The sequence below is a fragment of the Eufriesea mexicana genome, unplaced genomic scaffold (assembly GCF_001483705.2).
Source record: "Eufriesea mexicana isolate 0111107269 unplaced genomic scaffold, ASM148370v2 scaffold20249, whole genome shotgun sequence".
Classification (NCBI taxonomy): Eukaryota; Metazoa; Arthropoda; class Insecta; order Hymenoptera; family Apidae; genus Eufriesea; species Eufriesea mexicana.
Window position 1 is genome coordinate 43,189 of NW_016927446.1, and position 26,971 is coordinate 70,159.

The window sequence follows — 26,971 nt, forward strand, 5'->3', positions numbered from 1 at the left end:
TCTATATTAATGTTTAATCTAAATTATAAAATTATGAACTATTATAAAAAAATTTAAACATAGATTCTTAATAAATAGTATAGATATTGTCAATATGTTAATTTCTTTTAATATTTGCAAATAAATAATCGAATATAACTTAAAAGTAAATGAACAAATTTTGTAATAAGCTTATTTTCATTCATCATAATTACATAATCATGACCTGCTTTATATTAAATTAATATTAATATTAAAAATGCTTAACAAAAAATTGTTTATAAAGATATCAGTAAATATACACACGTGCGTACATGCACGCACACGCACACACACATTATATACACACACACACAGAGTTTTCACCATTCACAGTATGAAAATATCCATATAAAATTGTTCATTTAGTTTCCTAGTACATATGTATATACACACATGACATGTATTGCTACAAACTCAAGCTAAGATCACGTGGTTCACTCATCGTGTATTTCACGCTGATCATTTCAACCTGTGCGGTTGGTCTAATCGGTACTATTTTATGTTACAGAGTAATTTGGTTGATTCTAAACTAAGATTTCACGATTAATCTCGGATGATCTGGTGTCGTAAATATAACTCGAAGTTTTTGTTGTGCTTTTCTTATAAGAAACATGTACACTGTATCCAAAGGACCTAGCAAGATTGTTGCTAAAACACGAAGAGGTACCGATACTTAAAGAATATTTAATTGTATTTATAACCAGTTGTAATATCAACTTCGTTAAACATCATATTTTTTTAGGGATTAGTCAAAACCTTGAGAGGCTGGAAACCTTGCGTGATTTAACAAGGAAAGCGGACCCTGATGATGACCACGAGACCACCCGGTAAGTAACACTTTAACCCATCTTAACCCTGCTTCGTTTGCTTTTCTCTCTCTTTTTGTAACTTCAGCATTTTGGGATTACGCAATTCATAATTCTCCATTGAGAAAAAACACGTGTAATTCCTATGTTATATTCTTAATGAGCCATAAATTGTAATTTATGGAACATTATATACAACTATACCTACAAAAATTATATATTGTACTATGGAATAATTTTTACTTTAACATAGTAAAATTAATATTTATTTCACAGCCATGTACCAAAACCAGTCTTTCACATGAATGGGAAATCTAAATTCAGTTCACAGAGGCATCAAATGCAAGAAGTTATCACACCTCAACATGAGGAAATTATTAAATTTGTTTATGAATGTAAGTTAAAAATATTTAATTATTATTTAATTTTGAAAATTATAAAAATTTTTATTTTGTGGTATATAAAAAAATATATTTGTGTATAATGTACAACACACGCGTGCGCGCGCGCGCGCATATTATGTGTCCTATATATATATGTATATGTATATACACACATACATTGCATGACATTTAATATTGACATTATGTCATAACATTATAAATATAATTTTTATTTATTAGCATGGAACCAAGTTAATACACGACATAGAAGTGAATCTTCTGATGGTTCAGATTGTTCAGAATCTTCCAGTAAGTCTGTTAAAGTTAATTAAAGTAAATTATAAATTCTCAATTATTTATTTACTTTTTCAAACATTCAAGTATTTATATTTTCATATACATATATAATATATAATCCATAGATAAATACATGAAATTTTATTAAATATTTGTTACTGAATTAAAATATTTCATGATTTTCAGGTCCTAACTCAATAGTATATTATAATGATGGTGAACCAAACGATACTCTCTTAGGTAAGTTACACTTCTTTTTAAAAAACAAATATATGATTGAGATAATTTATAACAATTATGTTATTTTAGATTTTAAACCATTTGATTTGGAATCATGGTGGGGTAAACGATTATTCAATAATATCACAAAATCACTTTGAAAGAAAAAGAAGTTTATAAAAGTTATGAAAATATATCTTGAAATAGTATAGAATGGCAAACAGCGCTAAACATTAGCCTGTTTTGTGTTTTAAAAGTAATCTAAAAATCAGTGAATAATTGTGTAGAATTAAAACTGAGGATTAGAAACAGACCTAATTCATTGGGTACCACAAAGTTATAATTGATGGATTTAAATTATTATATAATTCATATATAATCTATTTGTTACAGTGAATTGTATACATCTATATTTTTTTTTGTAAAATCGTAACTTTCCCTTATATATACAGCTTTAAAGTTAAATTTATCCATTGGGATTTTTGTGTGCATCTATATAAATATAGAGTAATATTTTTCTTAACATTTTAAGGAATTCACTTTGATAATGATTTGTATGAATTAAATTTGTATTGTTATCAACAGTGTCCTTGAATATGTAAAACAACGATACATATAAATTACATATTTTTGTTAAATACTGCTTCATAGTAATGAAGCTGCTTCAAAATTATAATCAGTAAAAAAATATATAAAAATTTTGTTTAAATATCACAGATAAACCACGTTTAAATTAACGGATAAAAGGAGATTAATGTGATACAAAATAGGATTGATAATTCCGTTTGTAATTTTTTAACACGTTTAACCCAAGGTCCATCTTCACGCGTCAGCAGATTAATGTAATTATTTCGAATATTTTTTCCGTACTTCATATCTACATCTTTATAATTTACATTTCATTAAAATTTGATTTATTTATATTTTGAAAATTAGAATAGGAAGCTCACATTGCCTCACAATGTAAGATAGTTGTGACCCATCAAGTCACACTGCCTGACAAAAAGCTTACAATTCACTGGTGGGTTACCCTGGTTTGAACGTGTTGAAAGTAACACAGATAAAGATATAACTGAAAAATACATACCAGATAGGGTTAACTGCGTGGTATGAATGCAGAGTGAAAATAATGGACTTTTAATCATAGAATGATGTACATATTACATGCATTGTTTGTGTGAATGCATGAATATACTGCTGATATTGTTATGACAACTGTATCTAAATACTTTTATGTAAGAAAATTTTAGTATAACTTTGTAGACTGATAATGTTTAAGATTGTTATATGATTACCAGAAAAGGCAAAATTTGTCACTGATGTATTTGCAAACTTTGCTATCAAAGTTCTTATTTCATATTAATATGAGTTAATGTTACCCCAGTTATTCAGTTCTAGCTTTAATTTCATTAAAAGGTTAATTATCCAAAGATTTTAATATGAAACTTTGATACTTTTGAAAAGCAGAGTTTGTAAAAGTAGTCAAAATGTAGTGCAAAATTTGGCCATTTAAGGCTGAATTGTGCAATTATAAATAAATACATCTTTATAAATGCTATAATTTTTTTTATTCTTTTATACCTTTTTTATTACAAACCTTTTAGATTTTATATTATTATTTTTCTTAATTTTTTTGATCATGGTTTTTATATTTTATTTGTAAATATAAAAATATATTAATATTAAATAAATTGTAATGCAAAACATAAAGCTGTGCACATATATTGACTAAAAGAAATTAGTAATATGTAAGCTTTTAACCCTTTGTATTTGAAAATTTTTTCGCTATGAAGATATAACAATTCGAATCTTTTCTTATATTTATAAGCTCGGTGATACAACCTATACTAAAATAAAAAAGAAATCACATGTATTTCATTTCGATACTTCATATGCAATTACTTCTAATCAAATTATTATAGCCTGTTTTGTGTTTTAAAAGTAATCTAAAAATCAGTGAATAATTGTGTAGAATTAAAACTGAGGATTAGAAACAGACCTAATTCATTGGGTACCACAAAGTTATAATTGATGGATTTAAATTATTATATAATTCATATATAATCTATTTGTTACAGTGAATTGTATACATCTATATTTTTTTTTGTAAAATCGTAACTTTCCCTTATATATACAGCTTTAAAGTTAAATTTATCCATTGGGATTTTTGTGTGCATCTATATAAATATAGAGTAATATTTTTCTTAACATTTTAAGGAATTCACTTTGATAATGATTTGTATGAATTAAATTTGTATTGTTATCAACAGTGTCCTTGAATATGTAAAACAACGATACATATAAATTACATATTTTTGTTAAATACTGCTTCATAGTAATGAAGCTGCTTCAAAATTATAATCAGTAAAAAAATATATAAAAATTTTGTTTAAATATCACAGATAAACCACGTTTAAATTAACGGATAAAAGGAGATTAATGTGATACAAAATAGGATTGATAATTCCGTTTGTAATTTTTTAACACGTTTAACCCAAGGTCCATCTTCACGCGTCAGCAGATTAATGTAATTATTTCGAATATTTTTTCCGTACTTCATATCTACATCTTTATAATTTACATTTCATTAAAATTTGATTTATTTATATTTTGAAAATTAGAATAGGAAGCTCACATTGCCTCACAATGTAAGATAGTTGTGACCCATCAAGTCACACTGCCTGACAAAAAGCTTACAATTCACTGGTGGGTTACCCTGGTTTGAACGTGTTGAAAGTAACACAGATAAAGATATAACTGAAAAATACATACCAGATAGGGTTAACTGCGTGGTATGAATGCAGAGTGAAAATAATGGACTTTTAATCATAGAATGATGTACATATTACATGCATTGTTTGTGTGAATGCATGAATATACTGCTGATATTGTTATGACAACTGTATCTAAATACTTTTATGTAAGAAAATTTTAGTATAACTTTGTAGACTGATAATGTTTAAGATTGTTATATGATTACCAGAAAAGGCAAAATTTGTCACTGATGTATTTGCAAACTTTGCTATCAAAGTTCTTATTTCATATTAATATGAGTTAATGTTACCCCAGTTATTCAGTTCTAGCTTTAATTTCATTAAAAGGTTAATTATCCAAAGATTTTAATATGAAACTTTGATACTTTTGAAAAGCAGAGTTTGTAAAAGTAGTCAAAATGTAGTGCAAAATTTGGCCATTTAAGGCTGAATTGTGCAATTATAAATAAATACATCTTTATAAATGCTATAATTTTTTTTATTCTTTTATACCTTTTTTATTACAAACCTTTTAGATTTTATATTATTATTTTTCTTAATTTTTTTGATCATGGTTTTTATATTTTATTTGTAAATATAAAAATATATTAATATTAAATAAATTGTAATGCAAAACATAAAGCTGTGCACATATATTGACTAAAAGAAATTAGTAATATGTAAGCTTTTAACCCTTTGTATTTGAAAATTTTTTCGCTATGAAGATATAACAATTCGAATCTTTTCTTATATTTATAAGCTCGGTGATACAACCTATACTAAAATAAAAAAGAAATCACATGTATTTCATTTCGATACTTCATATGCAATTACTTCTAATCAAATTATTGCCTTATATTCGTTACTTAAATTTTAAGGTATTAAAGTAAACAGTGACTGAAAGTAGCCGCACGAGTGTAAAGGGTTTTGTTTATAAAAGTACACTCAAGTTATGTTTATATAATAATCAAATTTATAGAAATTAATTATATCGTTTATTTATATTCAAATAAAAGAAATGAATAATAATTTTGTTTTAAAAAACAAAAAATAGCAAAAGTATCTTTTAATGCAATGATCAATTTATATTCGCCTTAAAATAGGTAGGTTAGCCGCTTAATTAACCTTTTTAATTCATAGATACAAAATATTAAATAAAGCTTTAAAAATTATATAGATTATATTTTTAATATGATATAATATATATTGTAGATATTCATTTATGTTTAAACCATTTTTATAAACAGTATTTTTATATAAGGCATACACGAATTAAGACTGGAGTTCGATTATTTTGATACAGTAATTGACAAAAGTCTTCTAGAAATGTCAAAAATACATGATGGTTTAATTGTATTAAAGGACTCAAACGCAATCTTACGAAAAGATTATGTAAATTTGATAGGAAAAGTAAGCAATTTGACATGTCTAATTATAAAATATGTTTTAATTATAATATGCTTTGTTTTAATTACATATAAATATAATATGTTTTAACTATAAAATAATATATATGTTATATGACTTATCATATCACTGTGGTAATAGGTCAAATTAATATCTGGTGGTAAAAATGAAAATGAATCAATATATCCAGGATTTATAGGTCCCGGTATGTTAACAGCTGTAATTTTAGGAAATACTGTTTCTGCACCTTCAGTTGACAATATATTAAGAGTTATTAAAAAAATTGCATCTGACCAATCTTCTGGTAATATTTATATGTCACATTGGCAAATTACTGAATAAGAACAACTAACTAAAATATTTATATATAGGTATATTGTTAATCATACAAAATTATGCAGAATATTCCACAAATTTTACTTTAGCTAAATTACATGCTGAAGAAAAAGGGTACATTGTTAAACTAATAACAATAAATAACAATAACATGTTATATTATTTTGGAAATACTATTAAAGAACAAGATTTTTTACCTATACTTTTTATATATAAAATAGCTGGAGCTATGTCAGAAGAGGGAAAAAGTATAGATGAGATATATACTCTTTGTAATTCTGTTGCAAATAGTGGAGAAATAGTACTTCTAAAGACAGGTTTAAATATTTTTAAAAACCTAAAATGTTTTACAATATAATGCAAGAAAAATTTATATTTTGCAGATTTTGAAAATATAATTGATGAAGACCATAAGTTGAAAATGTTTACAAATACAACTAAGAAAGTACTTGAACCACTGATAGATATATTAAATATAACACCACAACATCAAACTAAAACAAGAATACATGAATCAAAAACATTTTGTATTAGCCATGAAATTGCAATTCTGATATGTAACTTTGGTATCAGAAAATTATTAAATATTCTAAAATTTTATTTATATTTTTAGCTAATTATTACTCTAAAACATTTTTCCATTCTTCAGGTTGCAGCAAAATACAGAAAAACATATTTATCTTAGAATTATTACAACAAATAGAAATAAATGGATTAAAAATAAAAAGAATATATGTGAAAGATTTCATGTCATATTCTGAAAGAAGTGGTTTTCACATTTGTTTATTAAATCTTTCATTTACTGCAGTATTAATTAAATATTTGGATTTTCCAACATCTGTATCTAGTTGGCCAACTGCATTAACTTTGGAAACAATAGAAACTAAAAGGGTGATATAAAATTTATAAAATTAATTTATATAAATTTCTATTACATTTTAACTTGAAATTAAATTTAAGTTTTAGAATAATGTAATAAAATTAAATACATTAAACAAGTACTATAAAGTTATTAAGTTTTACTAATAAATTTATGAATGAAATTGTAAGAGTTTTAATAAATAGATAAAATTTTAATGCAGAATATGGATTGTTGTGATTTAGAATCACAAGGACCAGTAATGAATCATGAAACTGGTCAAGCATTTTTATCAGTTATATCAATGGCATGTGAAGCAATAATGACATGCACAAAACTATTAGATAAGATAGGTGAAGAATATGGCAATAGAGATTATGGTACAAGCCTTGCGCATGGAGCTAAAGCTATACAAAATGCTATTCAGGTTAAATACTGGATATTATACATCTTTAAAAAATCAACAATATATCATGAAATTCTTAATAAAATAATATTTTACAGAAAAATAAAATATTAGGTACAAATCTGTATGTAACATTTACACAAATTAGTCATATCATTCAGAATACAGTGGATGGCTTGCAAGGAAGGCTATATTTTTTATTCTTTTACAATATTGCTAAAGTAAGGTATGATTTAATATACTATAAATTAAATTTTAAATGCATAATACTTTTTAGGCTTTTTTGAAATATGAAAGTGATAAAAAAATAACAGCAGATATGTGGTTGCATGCATTAATTATTGCAAATAAAGCAATAGAACAATTTAAAGTATCCACTATGCATGACCAAACTTTTTTAATTACTTTGACAACAATGCAAAGAGACTTACAAAATGCATTAAATAGAAATGTGGATCCTATTGATGCATTTGGAATTGCTGTAAAAGCTGCTGAAAATTTTACTACAAGTGTTCTATATACACAAACTTTTCATGTAAAAAACAAAGTACTGTACTTTCATTTTTTTATAAGTTTGATTATTTATTTTAATTTATGTATAATATGTACATTATAAATCAAAATTAATAGCATAAAAACAAAACATGATTTTAAATATATTTATTTCAGAAATTTAAGTTTCCTAATCCTCAGGCACATGCTATAGGTATATGGATGAGAGCTGCATATGAAGGCACCAAATTAAAATTAATGTATTGCAATACAAAACAATGAATTTGTAATATATCTCATTTGCTGCAATTCATATTATATGAAAACGTAATATACGTATTTATTAACAATAATTATCTATTTTATTTGTACTGTTAATTATATTAATATGTGAAAAAAGAAATTAATTAATATTTAATGGCGTAACATGTTACACCTTACAAGAAGTGATCTATTGCGCTACGTAAATGTATTTTTGTTTTTACTTGTATGCACCAGGTCGTCAATGCTATGCATGTATGCGTGAACACACTTCGTACGAACGAGTGGATAAATGTACATTCAGATATGTATAAAAGAGTATCATAATGTCACGTGTTCTTGGCTTCTCTTCATTTCTGTCTTATCACGTGAAAAAGTTGAAAAAAGTTAAATTCATTGTTTTTAAAACGTGAGCTGAAAATTGATAAATAATACATTAATATTTTATTTTTAATACAATTTATATCTGATGTTACGTATAGAGGTTATGTTTCAAATTATAATTCCAACGTTTTAAATTGTTAAATATGTGTAATATTTAAATATTTTATTTAAATCTTAAAAAGATATTACATTATTCACACACACACACACGTGCGCGCGCGCGCGCGCGCACACCGCACATATCGTATATATATTTAAAATGATAAGAATGATAAAAATATGAAAATATAAGGATAATAAATTTGTAAGGCTTAACAAAAAAAAAAGTAATATTAACAATGAATGCTGTGATTGCTTTATGTATTTTCTGTGAATCTCATGGACCTAAAGTAATATTTACAACTCAAACCTACCGTAATTATGATAATCAAAGTACAGAGAAATTAAAATTTTATGGACCAAGAGAAATATTAAAACGGAGTCAAAATGTTGTGGAAGATGGACAGCATGAATGCGAAGGATGTCAGAGTATTGGTAATGTGAAATATTTAAGTAATGAACATGAAACTAGGACATCGTTTCTCTCTGCTCAGCAATCATTAACACAAGACATTTGGTGCTTGCTAAAGCATGCATGCTTTAGGTATAACAATCATGATAATTTTTTTCATATTTTATTAATAATATGAATGTATGTATTCATTAATTGTTTAAAAACTAAAAGCAGTCTTTCTATTTTAATTTTTTAAGGAGTTTAAGCTGTGAAGTACATCCTGGTAAAGAAGGTGTTTGCTACTTTGGAGATGAATATAGGGGGCATGTTTTAAGTCATACATTTACATTAAAAGATGCCCAGGTGAATTATGCAACGAAAAAGCATGTTTGGTAGCTATTACAACAAATTATTCAAATCATGTCATTAATTATAATCTTAAAATTTTAGAAAGAAATTAAAAAAGATATTCAACAATGGTAAGAACTCCTGTTTTTCTTTTTATAGGCAAGAGGTTTTCGGAAATGGTGCAGTTTTATTGTTTTCATGAGGGATAAACAATTTCTTTTAAATATGTGGCCCTTTTTAGTTGACAATTTAAAAGAAGTAATTCGTGAACTACAAGATTTTGCTGAAAAGAAATACAATGCAGAAGAAGCAGAATGTCCACAAAGAATTGCTCGTTTATCAACAGCTAATAGTGGGTCAGGGTCATATAATAATTCAAATAAACAACTTAGAACCTTTAGTGATATAACTAACGAGAAACATGTTTTTATAAGGTCTGTTTTACAATTATAATATAAGTATTTAATACTTGGTAGGTAAAATATTAATAAATTACAATTAAATCAGAATTCACATGTGGCTGGTATGGATTCTTAGTGCAGGAGCAAGACATTTTATAGAGATTTTTCCCATGAGCTTATTAGATGATGAATTAAATTACAATTTGGATCATCAGATTGGTTAGCATCATGAAAAATACTGTATATATGAAAATTATATATATTTAAATTTATTTTATTAAACATCTTTTTTTATTTTTCAGAAACTGAAGATGGATTCACTTTAGTAAATGCCAAATTACCTGTAAATTTAACCTTAAACTCAAATGAATCAGAAACAACACTTGAATTCTCAGAAGTCTCAGGGAAATCTACTACAGTGATACTTAGAGGTTTAAGAACTGTCTTAGGAAAGGACCAATTTAGACAACTTTTATATTCTAGTTTAACAGGTGTTCAAATTTTGGTAAGAGGTCCAAATACTCAAAGGTTGGAATCTTTATATGGCCTTAGTTCTCTTATTCCACGTGCATGTAGAAGAGTTAAAACTCAAGCAACTGAATATATGGATCCTAATAAGTGTAACTTTATTGGTATTTACACATTACTACAAAAATATTGAAATATAGATATTATAGTTATTGTTTTGTAAGTAATAATATTAATTTTAGGTGTTGATACATCAGTAGCTGTTCCTTTACCTTGTGCAAATGTATGTAGATTAGATATTATGGCTGATGAGCATAAAGTTGAAAATTCAAGTTCACATATTGTTAGATGGACAGGTACTTTACCACTAAAATTGCCAACATTGTTAATAAAAATTGAAAAGTCACTTGAAAATGAAAAGCTTGGAAATTCTACCTTGAAAGCACATTTTGCTGCACTGCAAGAAGAATGGGCAAAGTATAATTACATATTGTATAATTATTTAATAATTTTTATTTTAAACATAAAAATATTTCTATTATAATTGTAGCATTGCCAAAGTAGTTCATGCCATGCGAGGACGTGGTCATAGTGGAGATCTTTCTGGACTTATGCTTAGTTTAGGTGCTGGTCCTCATGATAAAAAATTATTAGATACTTGGTCAATGGGCTTACCACCGAATCCAGCATAATTTTTTAATTAACCCATAATGTTTTATACATTATAGAATATTATTGGGTAACAATTAATTTAATATATAAAATGTATTCTCTTATTTGTTCAAACAATATTTATGTATTCAAGGTTGTGCCTCATTTTTTATTTATAATATAGTCGATATATAATGAATATTGATACCTGTGAAAAATAAATTGTTTTACATGCATCACTAGTAATTAAGATTTGATATCCATATTTAAATCATACAATATCTTGATATTTTTTGATAAAATTAATATACAAATAAACTTCAATGGAATTTATTTAATCAATTATAGTAATATTAATTATAATTATTAATTAACTAATTATAGTTAAATAAATTTTAACTATAGATATAGCATTGACATTTTGTATGTTATTTGCTTTTGGTTATAATTATATACACTAAAAATTGATAAGTTTTAAGAAAAATATTCAAATGTTTTAATGCATTAATATTTATTTTTTTATATTTAATGTTTTATTTTTTATGATTATTCAATTTTAGTTAATATACTAAATTTATTGAAATTTGTATACTGTGAAAACATTAAACAAAAATGTTTAATAAAAAATGTCTTCCAGGACGGAAGTTGAACCGCAACTGACATATGGTCGTAAATCATTTAAATTAGAGGATTACAAAAGATTTAAAATTTCCTCAAAATGTTTTAAGCAGCAATATTGTAATATTTATATCGCAAGATTAAAAGCATTAAAAAATGACCTTTTGCAAAAAGTGAAGATTAAATGGGGTATATTTTTTCATTGAGGTTATATTTTTTATTTTTTTAAATTGTATCTTTTAATATTTAATATTTTGTTCTAGCGCATAGTGAAGTAGTTACATTATCACAACTTTGTGAAAGAAATCAAAACGATACTTGTATTGTAATAGGCACTTTGTACAAACATCAAGAGTTAAAACCATCGATATTACGTGAATTTAGTCAAGAACTTAAATTAGTAAATCAACCAGCTAGATTAAATTATGCATCGTTTAAAGATATATTGTATTTAGAAGATGAAACATTACGTATTAAATTGACTGGTAATCATATAAATATTCAAGATGTAGTTACTGGTATTGTTTGTGCTGTATATGGTCATGAACTGGATGGTACATTTTCAGTAAGATTTAATTTTCTACAATTTTAAAAAATAATTAAAATTGCAAATGTATTTATATTATAAATTTGTTATTATAAAATATATTAATTACAGGTAATAGATTGGTGTTTTCCAGGATGTTGTCCACAATTATCTATACTTGATCAACCATTAGGAAAAGAAGAAAAAATCTTAATAATTTCTGGTTTAGATTTTGCAAATAATTTAAAATCATTAGATATAAATTTATTGTTTGAATGGATTACTGGAATGATTGGTTGTAAAGAGGTTTATAAAGAAGTGGCATCTATCATATGTATTATTATAGCAGGTATTTAATATATGTTAATGCATAATAATTACAATAAATAAGAACACTTTTAATATAGGAAATAGTGTAAGAGGATCTGTGGAAACATATAATTATAGAAAATATTTTGAAACTAAGGCACATAATGAAGCTATATTCAAAGAGACTGCAATGGTGATGCATACATTAGACAATTTTCTCCATCCTATAGCACAGTGTTGTCCCATAGTATTAATGCCTGGAGAATTTGATCCAACCTGTCATACTTTACCTCAACAAGCACTTCATCCATGTATATTACCACAATGTTCTAGGTAATATAAAATATATATAGATAGAGTAGTATACTATTGATAATATTCATGTGATGCAGGTTTAAGAGTTTTCATGGAGTTACTAATCCATGGATTGGTAGTATAAATTCTCGTATTATTGCTGGATCTAGTGGTCAACCTATTATGGATATTATGCGTGTTGCTGGACTTGCTGATATTTCACCTTTAATGTGGTTGGAACGTACATTACTTTGGCGACATTATGCACCAACTGCACCAGATACTGTACCAACTTATCCATCAGAAATTGATCCATTTATTATGACAGAATGTCCTGATATATATTTTGTTGGTAATATGGACAAGTATGATACCAAATTATTCACAAGTAAGTATATTCCTTACTATTTATTTTCGTGTTATGACAAATGAATAGTCTTGGTAAAATAAAGTATACATTCATAGCAGATGAGGGACAACTAATAAGATTGATTTGTATTCCAAAATTTTCTAAAACACAAACAGGCGTATTAGTTGATTTACATGATTTAAAAACCTGGCCTATTTCTTTTACTGTGAATTAATTTATTGAGATATTTTATTGTTTTAATGTATTGACATTAGATAATATTACAGTATATAATATTATATAAAAAAATAATTTTCTTAAGTGATTTTTACATAATTTGTACATAGTAAATATAGTATTTATTCTCCTAATAAAATGCATTTGTTTATACCTTTTTATAGTTTTATCTGTTATTTCCTTAGAAATTAAATCTTTTTATGGTCTTTACTTATGGAAATGAAAAGAAACAGAGCATGAAAATAAGTACATAAGTAAAATATATCTTTATTTGTTTTTTATTTATACATAAATATATGGAAAATCAAATATCATTCAACAAATTATGTCTTATAAATCTGTCAACATTTATGGTATTGTATCTTAAATATACATACACATATATTATAGTGTAAGGATTTTTAATTACTATATTAACAATATTTAATTTAATATATGGAACAATATACCATGCAATTTATAAATTATAAAATAATTTGAATAAAACGTTTTAATATAATAATTAAAAATTTGTTTAATGCTATAACATGTACTATATATAATATACACTATAATATAATATTGTTTCATTTTATGAAAATATTCTTTGGCACCATATTTTACATAATACTATTAAAAATACAAATTAAATAAAAATAAGTAAAATTGAAATTAGATATTTATTTATTAATTGTTTGTTTTATTTTAAATTATTTTTGTATGTTTAATGAAAAGTGTAAAAATGATACTTTAGTGAAAAAATTTAAATAAAACAACCCTACAATCTGACTACCAGGTCTTTTAATGTTGAAACTATTATTAATTTTAAGAAATATCTTTTGTTATTTCTGAGGCCTGCAGTGTTTTTAGAATTGTTTCTTTGTGAGCGATTATTCCAATAAATTTTAATATTTTCCTAACTACAAGATTTTGAAGCAATTGGAATATTCATATTCAGGCAAATATTCATTTTATTAGATGATTCCTGAGATTCAGAAACTTCTGATTGTGGATTTGTAACTTTTTCTTCATTTCTCATTGCACATATCACATCTGTGAGAGCAACTATATAATTTTTTGCCAAAGTTAAAGTTTCAATTTTTGATAATCGCCTTTCCTTTGATACATGTGGAATTACTTCACGTAAAGACTATAAAATATTATCATTTAAAATAAAATCATATAAAATATAATTTCCCTAAAAATAGATCACTTTCTGCTACAAATTACTACAGCTATATGTACCTGAAAAGCATCATTTAAACTATGCATTCTCATTCTTTCCCTCTCATTACTTTCCAATCTTCTAAGAGTTCTTTCTCTAGGTGTTGTTCCTCTAGATGAGTTTAATCCAGATTTTTCAGTTCGCTTACTGTTTCGGCGTAGTGTTTTATTAGTCTGCGATTGTTGCTTAGGCCATTTTCCCTCCCAGTTATTCCCGTTCATTACTTTAGATGTCATTCAAAAATATTCTCTTTGAAAATAATAACATTATTATATGAAATTATATATCTATTAATTATTTTTTGTGTTATTCCTTTTTTAAAGACAAATAATTTAATTTAAATAATTGATAAATAATACTTCAAGGTCAATGTATGAATAAATAAATATACTTAAATGGTACAAAAAAACAATATTTGATATGTAAATTAGCTTAAATATTTTAATATTTGAAGACAAAATATATACTTACAATTTACTAAAATATTTTGTTTCACTATTAACGTGTTAATTAAGAAATAAATTATAAAGATAATGAATATATTTGAATTTGTTAGTATTTCTAAAGCGCGAGGTTTTTGTTGCGCTTTATTTCGATATATTTATAAGTAAAATAAAGTAACAGTTTACTTATATTATACAATACATTTTCAAATGTTTGAATCAACTGTAAACTACCGCGTATACTTGTTGAGCCACGTTGGAATGACGACTGACATCGCGATGCCGGGGTGCGGCCGAAACAGCCTTCCACCCCCGGGAACTATGCGATCTACCCTGTGACCTTTTCCTAATAACTTTGTCAGAAAATGTTTATTTTTCTTAAATTTTCATTTATGTATGTAATACTAATTTATAATATATTTATTTAAAAAATAGTTATATCTTTAATTTGTTTGTAGTGACACATCATCATTATAATTTGAAATTAAATGTATTGAAAAATTGCAATTTCTTAATTACGATATAATGCGTAAATTATAAATAAAAATTTCATAACAGTGTGTCTATTAAAATGTAGTAAAGTTAAATATAAGTTCATTAATGATTTATAAATTTTAATGTAAAAATATTTGTGTAATGTGTGATAATTACATTTGTGATACACATTTATTATACAAGAACGTAAAAGGTTTTGTATGAGTATGCGGCTACAGGTGGGCGTATGACGTAATTCGCCCACGCGGACTTTTCTTTAATTACACTACCGCCGATTAAAGCAATATAAAATACATTCAAATGTATCATACATATATTGTATATAATTAAATATAAATTTTTTATATATAAAGTTAAGCAAATTAAAAAATTTAACTATAATCATTACTTTTGTTATTAAATTTATAATTTCTATAGAACAAAAAAATTCTATAAATCATTAAATCCTGCTTTTATAATTAATCATTTCTTAAATAATAATAAATTAATATACATCATGTTATAATTCTGATTAAACATAAAAAAGTAGGATTATTTTAAGCAATAGATCTTTTAATAATATTAAGTTAAATATAAATTAATCTTTATTACTTATGTTTTATTTTTACATTTGCCACAACAAATATCAGTTTGTTTTTCTAATTCAGATTCTTTGTAATTAGGGGTCCATGGTCCAAGACTAGCTGAAGCATAGAAATCCATTGGATATGATTTATCTTTGTTAAAGTTTATCATTTTTAAAGCTACAGCTCCCTCATATGGTGTAAGAAATGGTTTTTCAAAAGCTGTACCCCAATCTATACTTAACCGTGGACATGCAACCTATAATATAGAAATTATATAATATATAATCGTCATAATTAGAGGATCAAATTTTGTAAATATAAAATAACCTGTATGAAAGCATCAACACCCTTAAATAATTTAATTTTATCTGGGAATATTTCTGAAAGCAATATAATAACGTTTTCTTTTCCCAACAAATTCATTTTATTTTCTAAGTTTTTTAAAACAGTCAGATTTCCTTGTCTTCCTAATGTACCAAGTATCAATCCAAATCTTCCAGTTTCTTTTGCATGTTCAATTGCTGTTAATCTAGTTTTCAGCATTTCTTTATGATTATAAAATTCTTCTGTTAATTTCTTTTCATAAGGATCATATCGAAATGCTTGTAATTTTGGATTAGCAATCATTACTGCTTCTAAGTGAAATCTACCATCCCCTACATAAATAACTGCATCAGCACATCGAATCTGTGGTGCTGTACAACCTAAAATCTTTATGCAACAATGAGGTTTTTTCATGGTATGAGGATTATAATTGAATAACTTTAATTTGCATTTAGTTTAAGAAAATGTATACATATCAATACCTCGCCTGGACTTAATGGTTTACTTTGTGGAGTAGATACTTCATAACCATTCTTTCTCATTTCCATTGCAATTGCTTGTAATGTACCAGCAAATTGTATGGTACTTACAAGTCCAATTTTTGTTGTAACTGGTAATGTAGTTTGTAAGCATTGAATACAATGTGAAATATCGATTTTTATATTAACAAATACATAAAGTACTTTAATACCAATTGTTTGATCAATTGGTATTAAGCAAGAATGTCCATAATGAATTAAAAAATCTGCATCTAATGCTTTTGCAATATAATCATCTATACAACATGCTCCTGTATCAATTGTATTTACTTTTAGCTTGGAATTATATGTACATATATATGTTTATAAACATATGAAATTATACAAAATATAATTATGTAGTATATGTATTCATAAAGAATATATAAAGTCAATAAATGTAATTATTTTCTACTTGTATAACAATGCATTTTCTTACCATAAGTAACATCTGCCATTATAATAGTTTCTGCACCTGTGAAATCGTCTATAATATCAGCTATAGTTGTAGCATACATTAAAAGTCCCTCAGGCATTTGTAACGCAACTCTTTTTGCTTTTACTTCTTTAATTCTCCATATTGATTTATGTATTTCAAAATTATAATTACAAGGTAATGCAGCAATTGCTGCATTTAACAATGGATCATTTAATATTTCTTCAGGAATTTTATTTATTTTAAGTGGAGCTTTAAACACCTTACGAACTGGCTTTGCTTTAACTATTACAACAGAATCACATCCTTCGCTCATGATTACAATTTGTTGCTACAATTTTATTAACATTAAATTTTATAATTAGATTTATGACCAAAGTTTTGAATATATTATATAAAGATAATTCATATATTTTATTTACAACACATAGTATTCATAATTTACAATTTTATTTTACTGTTTGTTAATTTCGATAAAAATTTATATAATTTATAATTAAAATATTCTTTGTACTTAAATTTCAAGAGTAGATGGAGGTTATAAACTACTTTACTTTCGAAATTGAATAAACCTAGACATGACAATCGATAGTGATGCCCTCTATTTTGATTGTAATTTACGAATCTGTTTACGAAGGAAGATATTTTGGCTTCTTCAATTGTTTATGTTATAAAAAAATAGACATTTCATAACATATTAATGTAAAATATAATAATGAATATTATGCTAAGTATAGATAGTAAATAACATTGAATTTTGTTTTTTATATTCACTCGAAAAAAGTTATTAATTATTTAAGTGACTGTTACAAATTTATTATGTATTACATTTGAAATTTTATTCCTAATTTTTTGAATTATAATAAACTTTTCATAGTAGTAAGAAAAAAAACATTTCTTTAAAGGTCCCACCGAGATTTGAACTCGGATCGCTGGATTCAAAGTCCAGAGTGCTAACCATTACACCATGGGACCGCTTGTATTAAGCAGTTCTATTATTTTACTTAATGGTATAATTAACTATTTTTCTAAATTTTTATATTTTATTGAAGTATATGACATATTAATTTGATTAAAAAATTGTAAATTATGTTATATGTATTATGTTTAAAAGATACATAACACATTCTTGTATATTGTTAATATTATTAATCTCAAATTTTTTTGCAAACAGTTTTAAATAATACTTTTGAAATTGACTAAACTCTTTTACTGATTGCCTATATAATTATCTGTTTAATTTGTTTAAATACAAATATTTTTATACATCAAAGATAATAAAAAAATATTTGTACTTTCTAAGTATTTTCTATAATTTCTGTAATATGAATAAATTTTTGTAAATGTTATTATATATATGGTTGATATATTTAAAATTTTTTATTCTAATAAAATATTATCAAATACAAATTTGAATAATTTTTTACTTTATAATATTTCTATTTACAAATAATATTAATTCTAGCAAAGAAATATTAGAAAAAGAAGAATAATTTTGTAGATATTACTTTTTATTTATTTATTTTATAACTAACTAATTGTATATTTATTATATTATGTTGCATAAACTTAATTGTAATGTTACACCTGACATTACAACCTGTAGGTTTAAAAATTGTTTAAAACTTACATTTATTTACATTTAAAGTTAACAATATTTTCATAAAATGATTATTTTGAGATAAACCTAATTATTTTAGTTATATTTTGTTACCATTAAATTAATTCACCACTTTTAATTGTATTGTATGTTATTATAACATAATAGTAAAAATGAAACAGGATTATTTACTCATTTTCAGTTTGTTAAACATTTAAATATATGTACATACATATGGTTCTAATCAAAATGTCACAGCTTAGAGCGATCATTTAGTCAGAATAATATACATTCATATTAGTGCATTGAAGATAGAAAAAGAGCAATAGAGAGAATAGAGGGACAAGAATAGAACTGGGTTTGGCAAGCGTGGTGATTTTACTCCTACCTTTTAACCGAACCGTGGCCGATTGTATTGTATTCGTTTTACGATACATATCATGCTTGGCCCAGGTGGTTTCCCTAAAAAAAGTGTATTTCTATTTTACATACTGTTGCAACACTTCATCATTGCTGTGACAAAGTTATTTAACAGCATTCTGTACGACCGAAGCTAGTTTCCAATAGATTGTAGATACCAGAAATATGAGATTACGGATAGTTGTGATATGTGTGTCGTAAAATTAGAACGTGTTACAATCTACTAGATTTTTCAATCATGCATCTTTTCGAGAAGTCATAAATTTTTAAGAATGACTTAAATAGATCACTATCACCATTGAAGAGTTTCAATGCGCGATGCTGGATATCATATTATATTGGATATGTTGGCTGTTTTGGGCGGGTCTTCCAACACTTACAGCTTATCCTGTGTCGTCTTCTATACGAACAGGTATATTAATTATATATTTGAATGTGTATTTTGATAACATGCTCCTAGTGAGAGGTTATTTTGCTTGTAACAGATTTACCATATTCCTATGCTTCATCAAAATGGGAACGGTATTGGATTCAATATACTCTTGGTCTTTTAAGTGTAACTGCTACTGCATTTACCTTAGTTGGTTGCCTTTGTTGTCGAAGACCTAGAAGACCTAAAGGTTTTCAGGTAATTTATTGTCACTTATGTTATATATAATAAATAAAAATTCTTACTAAGATTATGTATTTTTAAATAATGACTTATACATTACTAATTGTAGGACAAAGCAGAAAAGTACAATCAGGTAAAATTACCGTCACAAGTTTTTTGAATAAAAAGTTTTTTTAGAAAAACAGAATTAAGAATCAACAACAGTTGTAATTGGTCCTCGTTTAAGTATTTAAAGTATGGTTGCAGATGTTATAATACAAGAAATTTTTTTTTAATCATGTATCTTTATTTTAAATATTTATATGTATTATTATTCATGCCTTAATAGTAGTTTTTGTAATTGTTATGAAAATGTTTTATTTATAAACATAATAAGAGTTATTAATATTTAAATATATTTAAATATATCACAGAGTACTCATATTTTATTTTATATATATAAGAAAAATAATAAATATAATGTTTAACTTTTTCTTCAAATATTTAAAAGTAGCTGCATGTATATTATTTATAAGTGATTGCAGTATATAATGTAGTTTAATATATTTCAATTACATTTTTTGTAATTTTTCTTTATGTTTTATAAAAAAGTTTGGAAAATATAATTATGGTTTTATGTTATAGGAATTCAAAGATGGAAACAATATTGGACAGGAATCAGTGTTTGAACATTCTCTGGAGGGTTTGGAATTGAATGTTCCGCACATGTTAGCTGTTTCAGAGAGAGTGCAGTTTGATCCTTTACCTATAGAACATATTATATCTGGAACTAAAAATGCTGCAAAACCTAAGCCATTACCTTTATCGACATCATTTTTCGAATCACATGATTCTGACTCGAATACTCTCCCTGAACATTGTCGTGAGTGGTTCGATGCACAGGATTTATGTGTATCTAGAGAAAAGTTGAAGTATTTAAGAGAGATTGGTCATGGATGGTTTGGAAAAGTTGTAGAAGGTCGTGCAGATTTAGAAGGACATAAAAGAACTTCCAAACATGGTGGTGTTGTTGTGAGAATTCTTACTGAGGAGGCTACAATAAAGGAAAAAGCCTGGTTTCTTGGTGAAGCTACTCCATATTTGAAATTACATCATCAGAATGTCTTAACTTTGTTGGGTTTTTGTTTAGAAACTGACCCATATCTGTTACTCTTTGAATCATGTTCAGTAGGTGATCTTAAAGGTTTCTTGTTGTCAAATCAAGATAAAAAATCTCAAGAAGCACTTAATAAAGAAAATATTCCAATTCGAATGGCACTGGATATTGTTGCTGGCTTAAAACATATGCATAGCCATGGATTTGTACATACAGATTTATCTGCCAGAAATTGTTTGATAGCATCAGATTTATCAGCAAAATTAGGAGATTATGGGACTGGTGTAGAAAAATATCCTGAAGATTATTATGTAGTTGGAGATCGTGCATTGCCTATTAGATGGTCTGCACCAGAAAGTGTAGAATGTACTGATACTACTATTGAAACTAGAGAAATTACATCTCAAGCAAATATGTGGAGTTATGCAATTTTTCTTTGGGAAATTATTACATGGGGAAAGAGACCATACCATGATAAAACTGATGAACAAGTAATTCAAATGCTTTTACCTCTAAGAACTGATCTTTTATCAAATGGTATACAAGTGTTGCAAACATACCTAGAAAGCTGTCCATCAAACATATATCAAGCAATTCATTTCTGTTTGAATTTAAATCCACAGAAAAGACCAAATTTGGATGAAGTGAAGCAACTTCTTTTGAATGAATATACAGAGTACTTGGATTTTGAACAAAGATGGGAAAATCTACGAGTTAATACTAAACATGTTCGAAGTGCTAGTTTACAAGATCTTCGAGGCAGTATTGATTCAGATTATTGGACCACTATTGTTGATGATACACCTCGACAGTCATCATTTCGACTTGGACCAAGTGAACTAGTAAAAAATGTACCAAGTATTAAAAATATTATTCATCACGAATCTAGTTCTGAAACTGAAGAAGAAAGTTGGAAAGGACAAATAGAACAAGGAGTTTATACTGAAAAAGTGAAACAAAAATCCAAATCTGTTACCGATTTAATGGTACTTGTACATATCGATTTCGATTCTGATGCAGAATTATCAATGGGAGCTCAGATATCAGAAAAATATGGGAAAAAAAAATTACCTGCTACCGGTAGTGATAGCGATCTTAGACATAGCATTCATACAGATGAATTTGATGAAACATTAAGAAAATTACGAGATCCTTTGCCAAATAATACTTCTAATAAAATCAAAATGTTAGATATTTCAGAAAGGCCAAAATTGCTAACATTAACTATGGATCAAGCTCAAACTCCAATTTTGAGATTATCTTTAAATGGCAAAGAATCTGAGACTACACCTGTTACAAATGCAATTACAGAAATACGTAGTGAAAAACATGTTCTAAGACTTCTATCAAAAGGAGATCCTAATCTTCCTCTTCTACGTTATGTACCTGATGATACATCTTCTTTTGAAATATTAAAAAGAAATAATAAGTCTCAGTGTAATAATACACCTAAGCATCAAAACAGTGACAATACTTGTTTTTCTAACAACTTTTCAGTTAGTTTTATGACAGGTGAAAGCAATTTAGTTGATGTTGCACTTTGGAATCACGCTCTGGATTCTGCTTTAAAAAAAAAAGTACCTGGTTTTTTGGATGAAGGTGAATTTAATGAATATGCAGAATCATTGTCTAAACCAGAAAATAGTATTACGCCAGAATTAATTGTAACTACTGTATCTACACCAGATACTTTACAATCACAGAAAGGCACAACATATAATATAAATGATAAATTTTCCAATGATGAAGACATAGATATTAACCGAAAGTGTTTACCAAATGAAGATGAAGAAGAAAGAAAACAATTATCTACTCCTGATGATGAACAAAGTTCTGATTCTGGATTTAGAGATAAAGAATCCTGTGAAGAAGAAGAGAATGTCTGTGCTTTAGTTGCATCAACATCTACTAATGATTCTACAGTGAATGTACCAATCTGTACTGAAGAAGAACAGTTACAAATTTTATTTGAACTGGATACTATTCTTGATGCAGAGTATTATGCAACACTTTCTGGATCTGAAAAAATGACTGCTTCAATTAATCATACAGAAAATAAAATTCTTTGTACAAATGAAGATGAATCTGATTCTATCCATACTATAGACACTGTAGTTGAAATAGAGAATAATGATAACTGTACACCTAATATCAATTCAGTAGAAAATGATATTAAGTCAATATCAGAAGATGAACAAGAAAGACAGTCACAAGACATAATTAAAATCAAAGAATTAAATGATTCAAGTAATGCTAATTCTATTTGTCAAGAAACATATTTAAAACAATGTTTGCAAACTGAAAATGACAATGAAATTAGAATTGAAAATAGAAATGAAAATGATAATGTAATCATGAACATAAATGACCATGATAATAAAAATGAAAATAAAATTGAAAGTGAACATAAAAATGAAATTGAAGCTAAAATTATATGTGAAAATGTTACTGGTAGTAGAAATGAAAATATAAATACAAATAAAAATGAAAGTGAAGAAGTAAATACAAATAAATATGGAAATATTGAAAATAAAATTGGAAATGAAAATATAAATGCAAATAAACATAAACATAAAAATGAAAATGAAAATAAAATTGAAAATAAAAATAAATATGAAAACGATATTGAAAATAGTAACAAAAATGACATTAAAAATAAAATGTTAGATGAAAAGGGAATAGAAAAGATATATGAAAGGGGAAATGAAAAAGATATAGAGAAAATAAATGAAAATGAAATTGAAGATGAAGACAGTTCTACAATGAGCTTACATAGTGATAATTCTTATGTATCATTTGATATAGAAGAAGAATTTGTAACAGCAATTCGAAATGAACTTAGAGAGAAATTACCTTGTGCTCAAATGTCTGTTGTAGAACCATTAGAAGCTCATGATGATGATAATCTTATACCTAATGACATAAACAGTAAACATTGGGATGATGATGACAGTGAAGAATCTTCTAATCAAGGTAGTGGAGGAGTGGGTATTTCAATAAGGTACCTTTTTAATTACTAAGAGTATAACATTATTTATTAATAATTATAATTTATTTATTTATTACGCAATTAAAAAATTTGTTAAATATTGTAGATATAATGTCTATGATTCTCCACTTAGTCCAATTCAAGAAGAACGAGAAAGTACCCTTACCTCAGAATCCTTAATATCAAACTCTAGAGATGCATCAATTGCTTCAAAAGAATCTGTTGCTTCAGATGATGTATTATTAGTTGATACTCGGACAAACAAAATGATCTTGTTAGAAGGCTTGGGAGATAAATTGCAAGATGATGAACGAGATACAACTAATGGGGATTTATCTGAAGAAGAAAATTTGGATTATAATTGTTCAGTAGTTCGTTCTCGTGATGATAAATCGCATATTATGATTGCAAGTGGAGGGGCACCTTTACCAAGTCCAGAAGAAGAATCTAAATGGCAACAGTTACCAACATCTTTTCCATTACCATTACCTCTACCATTGGAAGATGATTTAATGTCAACAAGTTTTGGAACAGAGCATGGATGGGGTAGTCAGGATGAAGATGACGATGAAGAAGAGGAGGAGGAGGAAGAAGAGGAAGAGGAGGAAGATGAGGAGGTGGAGGAAGAGGAAGAGGAAGAGGAGGAGGAGGAGGAGCAGGGGGAGGAGGAGGAGGAGGAGCAGATGAAAATAATAGTTCTAGTTCTGGCGAATTTGTTTGGAAGGTAAGTATATTATAAGTAAAGAAATCAAATATACATACATATATAGATAATAATTTTTCATTTATAATCATTTTAATATTATTTTACAGAGATATAATGAGCCACATGTTGAGCAAGTTCAAATTCGTAGTTGCTTAAGTAATAACGAAGGAGTAGTAGTAGATGTTGATGTTCAAGATGAAATGAATCCAGAGGAAGCAGAAGAGGATGAAGAGGAAGAAGAAGAATTTACACCATCAGCTTGGAATGCAACATTAGCTCCTCATCGTTCTGCATTAAGATCCCCAGATAAAACATTAAAATCTGGTGTAAGCTTTATAATACTATTTTCATATTTGTTGAAATATAATATAAATATTTATAAATTTTTGAATTTGCTTTTGCTGCTAGGATGAATTGGTGGGTACATTCTTATTTAACAATATCCTTTTTATATATTGCATATATTAAATTATAAATATGTATTAAACATAAAGGTAACTTAATGAATTTTATTCGATATATAATGTATCATTTATTTAGGATCAGAAAAAGAGTGTATGGTTTAAAAAACAACGCTATCACTGTGTGTATGAATATCCAAAAGAAACATTAACTACAGAAACTCAAGGAGAACCAACTACTACTTGGGAACCGACTTCATACAGTGGTAAACTTAAAGACATAAATAAAAATTATATTAAAAAAGCTAAATTGATAATAAAATAATTAGAAAATAAATATTTATTTATGGTATATATAATTTTTCTTTTATTCTAGACTGGGAAGAAATGATAGACGAACCACGATTAGATCTGTATCCTCTTGACTATGATGATGCCAATCATACTGGTATATTATAGTATTATATATTCTTTTAAGATATGGTTAATATAACATATGTGTAATTTATATTTATATGTTTATTAATAAATTTATTTTGATTACAGGAAACGAAGAATTTTTTGTGAGCAGTTCAAATCGTCCGTTTCAATTTCAAACTAGCGAAAGTAAATATGTAAGTCAATTCTTTCCTGGTGCGTCTACGTCAATAAATGAGGAACGAGATGAAGTTGATGGTGATCAACAAGAAGTATCACAAAATGGAATAGAATTATTAAACGATTGTGGTCAAAGTCATCAATATCAATTAGGAGAATTAAGGCATACTAGAGATCGTTTAAAACTGAATTTATCTACAAATGGTGCAGCCTTTGTTTCTATTAAACAAACAAAAGAAGATGATGCAGAACAATTGCATGATAAAGAAAATGTGTCAGAATTCCCACAAAGTATAGACTTTACACAGGACCAACATATTCTATCAAATTCCTTGAATTACAATACGTTACCAACCGTGCCTCCCAAAGACATTCAACAAAAAAAAAGTCTTGATTCGACTTCTTTAAAAAGTGCCCAATGTGATAGTCAAGAAAAAATTGAGCCTATCGACAAGTGTAGTGTTTTGACTCATAATTAATGTGTTTCAAAGACGATAGTAAAATGTTAAAAGAGATAATTTAGCTGAAGTCCGTCCGAACTAATTTCGTTGCAAGAGTATAGTGATTACTCAATGAGTACACTATTGAATGAATCTCAAATTATTGTACATAAGATGTAGCAAATTTTATTGTGGCTGAGATTCAATCGATTGTCTATAGTATTATATTAAATTTTTATTTGTTGTATAAAAACATTAATATAAATAGAGCTTAATATTCATATAATTTTTGATACAGTTAGCTTCATAGCGACAAAGAAACGTAAATATTAATTGAATCAAATAGCAGACAATCGATTTTTAAAGGCTACATCAAAACTATTGAGTAATTTCGTTTCATATCTGTAAATATTTATTAAACATCGTTCAGTGCATAATCGTTATCAGAAAACTAGATTCGTATAAGTTAATATTATTATTTTCATTGATGATATATGATAATTATACATATTGATTTTCATTTATTATTATCTTTAAATATGATATCTTTCATGGTATTATATTAAAATCATATTAGTAGAAAACAGCTCTCTACTCTAAAAGTATTATAGTGTCAATCAAGGGACGGTACTATAATTAAGTCTCAAATTTTAGCAACATGTGTATAGTAATTAATGCACGAATCATTTTTTTATAAATGTGTATTGTATTGTTATTTTTACTAGAACTGTGATGGGCACAATTTGTGCACTTTTATTTCAGTTAATTTGATAAATCAAACTGATAAAATTTCACATGAAATAGT

The 26,971-nt window shown here is 26.4% G+C and overlaps 6 protein-coding genes and 1 non-coding gene across 7 annotated transcripts; 4 read left to right on the plus strand and 3 right to left on the minus strand.

The window, feature by feature from the left end:
- The first annotated feature begins 492 nt into the window (after window positions 1-492).
- LOC108554396 (protein FAM195A) lies at window positions 493-1,968 on the plus strand. Its single transcript, XM_017909657.1, has 6 exons — window positions 493-684; window positions 764-848; window positions 1,104-1,222; window positions 1,451-1,519; window positions 1,694-1,747; window positions 1,817-1,968. The coding sequence occupies exons 1-6, from the start codon at window positions 633-635 to the stop codon at window positions 1,885-1,887; spliced, it is 450 nt and encodes a 149-aa protein (XP_017765146.1). The 5' UTR covers window positions 493-632; the 3' UTR covers window positions 1,888-1,968.
- A 2,807-nt stretch (window positions 1,969-4,775) lies between these two features.
- BHD (folliculin) lies at window positions 4,776-11,152 on the plus strand. Its single transcript, XM_017909634.1, has 17 exons — window positions 4,776-4,779; window positions 5,741-5,889; window positions 6,028-6,190; window positions 6,258-6,539; window positions 6,606-6,779; window positions 6,872-7,113; window positions 7,305-7,508; window positions 7,586-7,708; window positions 7,765-8,022; window positions 8,157-8,218; window positions 9,118-9,267; window positions 9,375-9,480; window positions 9,625-9,899; window positions 9,973-10,085; window positions 10,169-10,498; window positions 10,577-10,811; window positions 10,885-11,152. Exons 1-17 carry the CDS (start codon window positions 4,776-4,778, stop codon window positions 11,024-11,026), a joined length of 3,012 nt encoding a protein of 1,003 aa, XP_017765123.1. The 3' UTR covers window positions 11,027-11,152.
- A 459-nt stretch (window positions 11,153-11,611) lies between these two features.
- On the plus strand, window positions 11,612-13,316 carry LOC108554387 (DNA polymerase delta small subunit). The gene is made up of 6 exons (XM_017909648.1): window positions 11,612-11,792; window positions 11,867-12,168; window positions 12,262-12,478; window positions 12,537-12,771; window positions 12,831-13,120; window positions 13,198-13,316. Exons 1-6 carry the CDS (start codon window positions 11,612-11,614, stop codon window positions 13,314-13,316), a joined length of 1,344 nt encoding a protein of 447 aa, XP_017765137.1.
- An 897-nt stretch (window positions 13,317-14,213) lies between these two features.
- On the minus strand, window positions 14,214-14,743 carry LOC108554375 (protein dimmed). Its single transcript, XM_017909635.1, has 2 exons — window positions 14,543-14,743; window positions 14,214-14,447 (listed from the first exon to the last, which is right to left on the minus strand). The coding sequence occupies exons 1-2, from the start codon at window positions 14,741-14,743 to the stop codon at window positions 14,214-14,216; spliced, it is 435 nt and encodes a 144-aa protein (XP_017765124.1).
- A 1,308-nt stretch (window positions 14,744-16,051) lies between these two features.
- Dph1 (diphthamide biosynthesis 1) lies at window positions 16,052-17,652 on the minus strand. Its single transcript, XM_017909653.1, has 4 exons — window positions 17,308-17,652; window positions 16,833-17,140; window positions 16,354-16,737; window positions 16,052-16,282 (listed from the first exon to the last, which is right to left on the minus strand). The coding sequence occupies exons 1-4, from the start codon at window positions 17,618-17,620 to the stop codon at window positions 16,052-16,054; spliced, it is 1,236 nt and encodes a 411-aa protein (XP_017765142.1). The 5' UTR covers window positions 17,621-17,652.
- A 555-nt stretch (window positions 17,653-18,207) lies between these two features.
- Window positions 18,208-18,279, minus strand: TRNAQ-UUG (transfer RNA glutamine (anticodon UUG)). The gene has a single exon. It is a non-coding gene; the product is annotated as a tRNA-Gln (tRNA).
- Window positions 18,280-19,264: 985 nt separating this feature from the next.
- LOC108554381 (rho-associated protein kinase 2) lies at window positions 19,265-26,356 on the plus strand. The gene is given in 12 exon segments (XM_017909642.1): window positions 19,265-19,736; window positions 19,810-19,952; window positions 20,047-20,070; window positions 20,562-23,172; window positions 23,533-24,034; window positions 24,129-24,700; window positions 24,703-24,746; window positions 24,836-25,054; window positions 25,137-25,145; window positions 25,269-25,395; window positions 25,506-25,577; window positions 25,676-26,356. Coding segments are annotated over 12 exon segments (4,947 nt in total). The 5' UTR covers window positions 19,265-19,642; the 3' UTR covers window positions 26,206-26,356.
- Window positions 26,357-26,971: the final 615 nt, after the last annotated feature.

Coding starts and splice junctions, on each gene's coding strand:
- LOC108554387 (XM_017909648.1), top strand. CDS start 11,612: ATGTCTTCCAGGACGGAAGTTGAACCGCAACTGACATATGGTCGTAAA. Junction 11,793..11,866: donor AAAAGTGAAGATTAAATGGG/GTATATTTTTTC, acceptor ATTTTGTTCTAG/CGCATAGTGAAGTAGTTACA. Junction 12,772..12,830: donor ATATTACCACAATGTTCTAG/GTAATATAAAAT, acceptor CATGTGATGCAG/GTTTAAGAGTTTTCATGGAG.
- BHD (XM_017909634.1), top strand. Junction 6,780..6,871: donor TGAAATTGCAATTCTGATAT/GTAACTTTGGTA, acceptor TCCATTCTTCAG/GTTGCAGCAAAATACAGAAA. Junction 10,499..10,576: donor TAATAAGTGTAACTTTATTG/GTATTTACACAT, acceptor TATTAATTTTAG/GTGTTGATACATCAGTAGCT.
- Dph1 (XM_017909653.1), bottom strand. CDS start 17,620: ATGAGCGAAGGATGTGATTCTGTTGTAATAGTTAAAGCAAAGCCAGTT. Junction 16,738..16,832: donor AACCATTAAGTCCAGGCGAG/GTATTGATATGT, acceptor TGTTGCATAAAG/ATTTTAGGTTGTACAGCACC. Junction 16,283..16,353: donor GTGTTGATGCTTTCATACAG/GTTATTTTATAT, acceptor TCTATATTATAG/GTTGCATGTCCACGGTTAAG.
- LOC108554375 (XM_017909635.1), bottom strand. CDS start 14,743: ATGAACGGGAATAACTGGGAGGGAAAATGGCCTAAGCAACAATCGCAG. Junction 14,448..14,542: donor GTTTAAATGATGCTTTTCAG/GTACATATAGCT, acceptor AATATTTTATAG/TCTTTACGTGAAGTAATTCC.
- LOC108554396 (XM_017909657.1), top strand. CDS start 633: ATGTACACTGTATCCAAAGGACCTAGCAAGATTGTTGCTAAAACACGA. Junction 1,223..1,450: donor TATTAAATTTGTTTATGAAT/GTAAGTTAAAAA, acceptor TTTATTTATTAG/CATGGAACCAAGTTAATACA. Junction 1,748..1,816: donor ACCAAACGATACTCTCTTAG/GTAAGTTACACT, acceptor ATGTTATTTTAG/ATTTTAAACCATTTGATTTG.